Source organism: Porites lutea, chromosome 10 (assembly GCF_958299795.1).
Source record: "Porites lutea chromosome 10, jaPorLute2.1, whole genome shotgun sequence".
Taxonomy (NCBI): Eukaryota; Metazoa; Cnidaria; class Anthozoa; order Scleractinia; family Poritidae; genus Porites; species Porites lutea.
Window position 1 is genome coordinate 12,089,891 of NC_133210.1, and position 7,616 is coordinate 12,097,506.

Genomic DNA, 7,616 nt, shown 5'->3' on the forward strand with positions numbered 1-7,616 from the left:
CTATATATAACTGTATATATAAACCAAACTCGTCCCCAGTTAAATCACAAATAGCTAATGGCCTCACTTGGCCGTGGTCGGATCAGAGGGTCTTTTCGTTTTCTAATTTAGAAGGCCACCATTGATAACCGAGTGGCCCCTTAGGACGAGGCTGGGATGCAAAATGAGTCAACAGGGCGAACAGAAAAGAGTAATAGAGCAAATCAGACTGTATAGCTGTGAGAATTCCTTTATTGTTTTTCCTATCCAATATATTCTTAGGCACGGCTTGACTTTGCAGACTCATTCAGAGAATGACGGACTACTGAAAAAAAAAAAACATTCTCATGTACTCTCAGTCTTGTATTTTCAAAATTCTTTCAAGTCTACTAAACGAACAGTCAATAATCGCCAAAGGGATCTTGTGAGCTCTATGTGTGGAAGAACAATTATACACAATTATCTGAACCCGCGTAAACCTGCACTTGGCTAAACATTCAAATTAGCGTACCTATATCAACGCATTATTAGCACACCGCAATGAAAGCAATTATTTTTCTTTGGGAGTTGTTGCCGCATTTTCCGCATAAATTACTGAGAGGTTTCTCGTGCACATCTTTTAATAGTAAATTGCTGCCCCAAATGTCGATAAGCTATATTCTCCACCGCTTCAACGCAGAGAAGATTGCTACCCAAATTAATATTTTTGCACTCCCTTTATTTATGAGTTGTGCTGTACACTTTAAGAAAATTGCTTTGGAAGTCCCACAAGGGGTAATTTTGGTGGGGCCTAACAAAACGACATAAACATAAGATTCAGCTGCGGTATGAAATTGGCAAAAGAAATCTGGCTAAGTAAAATATTTTCTAATAGGTCTCTCGCACTCTATGATTGATTTCGACGTTTCTACCAAGTAGTTCTGGTCAGTTCGATGTCTTCATCAAGCGATGGGTTTGATTAGCTTTGAGAGATCACTGTGCTTGCTAGACTAAAAAACTTTCTGTTATTTAACATTCGCCTTTCTCACTGGTCATTGCGTTTAGCCAGATGGCTGCTTGTTCTGATAGGGCATTTATAAGAAATAAATTCCGTAGGGTTCTGTGAACTAAAATGTTAGTTGTAAGTTAGCAACCACTGGCAACATAGCTTTTCACAGCATTTTTTTCTATAATTGTAGCAAAGAGAGTGCAACACGGCCCTCCATTAAGCGTGGAAAAAAAAATTACAGTAATGAACATGGACCGCACGAACCGCACGGACCCCACGGACAGCACGTCGAAGGGCGCCTGTCAACTGTATAGCTAACGCCTCCATAGCCTGTACTGACGAACGTCACTATGGTGTCTGGTGTGAATTTGTAGATTTCCATTAGTTCTGACTCCTGTTTCGCTGTAGGTCGCCATCCTTGATGTCTTTGCGTGATGTCCTCATTTTTGTATGAAATTATTCCATGATATATGTGTGTCTGCAATAACGTGGTCCCTGCTGGATAAACAGCTGGTGCTGTTCCACTGGCAGCTGGACGTATAGCTGCAATATTGAAAGATTCACAGTTAAGTCGGACCTATTTAGTAGAGTTTGCTACTCTTTACACTGCACCTATCTTTAGTTGTAAAGGTACACCATAACCAGAATCTTAGCTACTAACAACGACAACACCTTCTAAAAATTCGTAATGTACAGTCTTGGTCATTCTGTTGAAACAAGGTTGGCTTAGCCCCACCATTTAACCCTTTGGAGCTGAAAAGCCACACGTAACATAAAAAAAAAACTTTCTAGAGGAAAACAACATAAAGGGAAATTGAAAAGGAAAGAAATAACATTTAAAATGTTGTTGTCTCCTTGTTTTTAATGCCCTACTGCTTCTCATACCTCCAGCAGGGTGGTTGTGTCTCATCTGACTAGTATTGTTTAGCTGCAAAGGGCCCATTTAAGACACTTACGCCCAAAAGGCGTATACTGTAAGTTCAGTAAAGAGGGGTGAGTTGGGTTACTCGTTCAAAGAGAGGAGCGCTTATTTCTGTCTGAATCCACCACTGTGGGGTATACTTGTGCTATATTTAGTACTTAATCCGTCTTTTTTATGTGAAATTAAGTCGTGAAGGCCATGGATCACATTGCCACCACCGTAAATGAGGAGTGCAAAGATTAATCACAAGTTTTCATTACTTTACTCTACAAAACATTTCATCTTTTGCCATCTACCATATGCATGTATCAATATGAAAAGAAAGCGATTTGTGAATTTGATCCTCCGAGACATTCAGAATCGTGGGCAATCGCGGCAAAGAAGATGGTTGCTTGTGTATTGTTTTCCTTGCCTTAGCCAAGTAGGGTTCTAAAGCCAGAGTAGATATAATTTCAGGTTTCTCTTTGCCCTACACAGGGTCAGGGATTCAAACGCTTGGGAAGAGGGTAGCATAGGGTTTACGCGTGAGGCGTGATTAGGCCCAAATTTAGTGTGTGACGCGTCAAGGTTCCCAAAATAGGAACGTGATCCGTGATGTGCGGGACTCGTGAATACTTTGTCGCATTTCGTGTAAAGCATTAAAATAAGAAAGAGGGATTAAACAAGGCCATTGGTATTATTTTCTGCGCATGCGTTACGTTTTTGTCTTGGTTAAAAACTACTACCTAAAGACCAGACCCTAAAAACCTCACGTGACCAGTGACCTTTGGAATAATTATCGTCCACTTCGGCAATTCTCGTTTGTTTTCGTGTTAAACTGAGTGAATTGCCGCCAACGAAAGGCCCTAGGCACAGTCGCTGTAGCCTGCACAGAAGGCACCGGCGGGGGTTTGTTAGAGCGAAAGGAGAAATTTAGAGGACACGATTGCGCACGTGTGGAGAGAAAAGGAGTAAATTAAAACTAACCAAAAAAAAAAACCTGCGCCTGCCACGCAGGCTTCTTTCGCTGAGGGATAAAAAGAAGTCGCATCGGGGGCGTTGATTTGAACGCAAGACCGCTGGAAACACGAATTTCCCACATGCGCGACTGTTCGTTAACGCCCTTTAAGATCGCCCCACCGACCTTCTACTGAGAGGAGAAGTGAGGAGAAATTGCGATCATCAAATATAATGCGAGTTAGGATCCATGGTGACTGTGTTTCGGTTCCTAGTCCCTTTCATTAACAGGTGAGACTCTTGACTCTTGAAAATTGGTTTAGATTCCACGCGATACGTGTAATTTGTCTAAATTTGTACGTGAAACGGGATCATGACTTCCCCTTTTGCTACCCTCTGGGAAGCATTCGAGACACTCCCGTGGGGAAAACGTAGGAGTCAATTTCTTATAATGCTTCTTGATCTCTTAACATAGGTGATGTAACACTGAACTTTTCAAATCATCGAGAGAACGAGTTTACCTCCGTAACTGCCGATTGGCGGTTCATCCCTCAACTTACGTGTTGGCGCTTCCCTATTGTGGGTTCGGGATTCTTCCTCATCATCCTGAAGAAAGAAATTAATGCGATGCAGTGTTTTTAATATTTATTTCAAACGCTGTTAGCTATTAATAGACTAACCTGACGAAATCTTCTTCGAAGTTTTCATCAGCTAAATAAGGCGACTTAAGAAACAGAGAGCACTATCCGTGATTCAATCTAGTCTTCGTGCCGCGAAATCAAACACAACTGAAGGGCAAGCACTTTTAACCACTTAAGCTGTAACTGATTTATTCAAGTTCTCCAGATTGATCTCAACACAAATTCACCTTAGAAAATGAGTGGAGAGCTTTTCTCTTATATGATCATTTCTTACTTAACATGAGATCTCTTGCATATGTACTGATATTGTAAGAAAAAAAACTATGTGAAAGCTTTGAACCAAGAAGTCATTTCAAAAGTAGGTTGAGTTTGATCGTTCGGGTGAACTTAGTCCTGAATAGGACTGTTGTCGTTGACAGTGACTGACGTCTCGACAACCTATGCGGTAGTCATCTTCAGAGTCAAAGTGAGTTGTATCACGTCAGTTGATGGTATTATACTCTGGTTATTGATCTGATTGGTCAATTACGTCGTGATGTTATTGGTCGTCACTCAGTTAAGCAGTGATGTTATTGCTCGTAATGTAATCGGTGCGTTTCGATCATCTATCCTTAACTTACATGTAAGGGAGAACTAAAATAAATTAAAGAAGAACTTTCTGAGTTTTGGTAGGGCTGCCTAAGGTTTGTGTCATCGATTGTGTCATGACCCCCTCTCCCGTTCAAGTCAGCAGTTATGAGAAAGAAATTCCTAGTGAGGACTTTGGACAGCTTCTTCAACACAGAGAAGAGACTCGGGGGCGGTATGTGAAGGAGAGATTTAAGTCCTACCTCTCGTGTCGGATAAGGTTTAGCTGGTCGAGGGACCTCAGGTGCTTCTGGCTTCCGCGAGGGCTGAGGGACCACAGGTGCTATAGGCTTTGGCAAGGGCCTGGGAGCTGGAGGTGTGTATTTAAATTTGAATCCCCGTTTGCTGGGATCAAGAAAATGCCGCATAGCTTGCTCGTGAATCGGTCGGTGTTTTTTATTCCAAGAGAATATAAAGCTTTGCCTTCCGTCCAGATACTCTTCACGAAATTGCGAAGCCACCTTCCTTTTTGCCCAGCGCGAGATGACAGACCGCGCTTCTTCGTCTTCATTTTGGTAGTAACTGTCTCCGCCTATCACGATCAACACTTTGTTACCTGAAAAAAGCAGCAGAAACCTTATATTATCGAGCAGTTTGTAGCGTTTTGATACACCGGCTGCTCAGCGATAAGTGGTTTGGACGTGGTATCAAAAGGTGAAGGGTTAAGTTGTATTGTGTTAGTTAAGACACCCACAAGTCTCATGCCTTACTCCAACGTGGTGTATAAATAGGTACCGGCCAATTTCATGTTGGAGTAAACCTTTCGATAGGTTTCTTGTGGAAAAGGCAAGCCCTGCAATGGGCCGTTATCCTGTTTAGGTGAGTACGTGCTTAATGCTACAGAAATCAAGAAAAGCTCTTGCCCGGTTTGATGAACCACTTGGTTAAAACGCAGACTTTATCTTTTATCTTACCTGATACAATCTGTAAAAGTCCAAAATTCTCGAGTCTTGTATTTTTCGCAGTAATTAATTTGGGAGGGGTTTTGAACTCGGAGTATCATAAACGAAGAAGCATATTATTGGAAGTGGGGGCGGGGGAATTTAAGTCGATCAATTTTTTTGAATGTTCTGTAAAACACTTCATCTTTAATTTCGGTATGGGTTAAATACTCTGAAGAAATACTTCCGGTTCTGTCACCTGACAAGTTTTCCACGAAATTCTTCCCTCTTTTTCACGTGACATTCAGCATTAGGGGGTGACCTCTGCCTAATCGTTCGAAATCGAAAGTGCTCTAAAGGTTTTCTCTCTCATGCTTCATTTACTGATTGATTATCCCCCACTTCGATATTATGAACATGGGATTTAAACAATTTTTCTGTCTGGATAGAAATATGTACAGCGAATACACTGCCTACATGATCCGTGTCGGTACATTTCACACTGCCGTAAATACCTACAGCACTTCCTATCCACTTCCGGCTTTCTGAGAATGTGAAGTTCTAAAAGTGTGTTTTCTGGTTTCGATAGTATGCCTTGACTATAGTGGGCATTGTCGTGCATCACTTTTTATTATAAAGTGGAAGATGTATTACATTAAATTAAGGAACTACGACTGAATCGGTGGAAGGCTCAGCGGCGAGTGTACTCATTAGTCAAACCCACCTGTTTTCTCAAGCAAAGCTCTGTAGATTCTCGCGTAACCGATACCAGCGTTATCCTCGTTGATGGAGAGACGAGATTCATCTGCATGAATAACAAAGACGGCAAAATCCATCACCAGTTGAGGCAAGGTTTTCTCGCACAAATCAGCCATTTCTTGCAGACCAAAATATCGACGATCGACGGTAATTTTGAAGTCATATTTCTCCTCCAATTTAAGCAAAAACGTTTCCACTATCTCTAAATTATAAGTTTTATCACAGTTGAAAAGGTAAAAAGCGCTAGACTGATACGCCATGCCGTGTCACCTCTATGTACGGCAGATGTCGCAGAGTTTTGCTTCGTGTTTGAGAATTTCGTGGAATTACCGGAAAACGAGACGTGCAGTTCGTTTCTGTAGTGGCAAGGAAGTGGAAAACTCGCACATTTCACAGAATCACGCAATGCAAATTGAAATTATCTGGTCACGCCTAATAAGCTGCCCAAGCCCCGTGTCACAACTCTCAACATAGTTGGATGTTACATGTTGCGTCCGTTTGCACACCCTGTTGTTTGTTGTGTGTTCTTAGGTGTTGTTGCGAAAAGTTTAACTTGAAACCGGTCAAACGTTTAGCTACAACAACTCCCAACATTGTTGGGCCTACAATGTTGAGATTGTTGGGTCCGTTTGGACATAGCTTAAGGGTAGCAGTTTTAGAGACGTCAAAGTTCCAATGGAGTATCAAGAAAAAAAATGACTTGAACATGCAAATTTTTCTAGCATGAAAATGACTTAAACATGCATGCAAACAGTAGATGATATTAAGTCACTTAACAAGCCTTTTCGCTTTTCCGCATAATTAAAAAAGGTGATTATAGCAACAAAATACGTCAACTTCCTTTTTGACATGAATAGATTGAGATGGAGATGGAGATTCCAATGGAGAAGAATTTAAGACTTTGTGATGCAGCCCTGCCTGAAAGTTTGAGAATGGTTAGGACAGAGTAAAATCGGCTTTTTTCGGCTTGCTGTTACAGTAAGCGCCCAATCTCCACGATATTAGTATAGGTAATGGCATGATTTGTAGTGATATTTGCCATAAATACCGCGAGTGATATTTCAAAATTGTTATACGTAATTTCACGAGCCGGTAGGCGAGTGAAATTTGAGACAATTTTGAAATATCACTACTGGTATTTATGCCAAATATCATGTACAAATCATGCTATTATTTGTTTATACTACTACCCGCAAAGGTTTTGTAATTTTCACATGTAGGTGTCAAATTAAGCTGAAATACCACTGCTCTTAGCCAATCAAATTGAAGAAATTTACCATGTAGTAGTATAAAGGATAAAATAGGGATCTTTAAAGACTCTTTGAACACAGAGGGTCGGTTATTTAAACGAAGTCTAACTTAGAACGCGGTTTAAGAAACCTTTGGACCGTGTACAGAAGATAATTGCTCTCCTAGTTAACACTATATTAGCCTGTACACAGACTTTGTTTTATTTTTCTTTTCGTTCTTTTCGATAATCGGCGAGCGTTTTTATCTCTTTTATCACGCGCGCTCGACGGACTTTGAAGAGAAAATAGAGGGTCTACGAACAGGCTGACACTATATGTTTTAATGAAATTGTTCACGACAAATGGTGTTTAGATCAAAACGTTGGGCAAACTGAAAATGACTTAGAACGTGGTTTTGTTAAACACTGGTTAAACTCCGTTCAAATAACTCGCGTGCAGGCGGGATGTTTCAAAGTCACCGTCGACCGCGGGGTCGACCGCAGGCCGATCGACACATCTTTGGCCGAGGCACACAGGGTAGTAAACGAGAGTATCACGTGACCAAAATCGCAAATAAACAATGGAAATGAACAAAAGTAAATTAGAAAGAGTAAAAGAAATCAGTGTTCGTCAGCAAATGTTAAGAAATATTAT

The 7,616-nt window shown here is 41.0% G+C and overlaps 1 protein-coding gene across 1 annotated transcript; it reads right to left on the reverse strand.

Annotated features, from left to right (window-relative positions):
- Positions 1–211: 211 nt before the first annotated feature.
- Positions 212–6,127, reverse strand: LOC140951144 (uncharacterized). Its single transcript, XM_073400360.1, has 4 exons — positions 5,699–6,127; positions 4,297–4,649; positions 3,347–3,431; positions 212–1,510 (listed from the first exon to the last, which is right to left on the reverse strand). The coding sequence occupies exons 1-4, from the start codon at positions 5,991–5,993 to the stop codon at positions 1,203–1,205; spliced, it is 1,041 nt and encodes a 346-aa protein (XP_073256461.1). The 5' UTR covers positions 5,994–6,127; the 3' UTR covers positions 212–1,202.
- Positions 6,128–7,616: the final 1,489 nt, after the last annotated feature.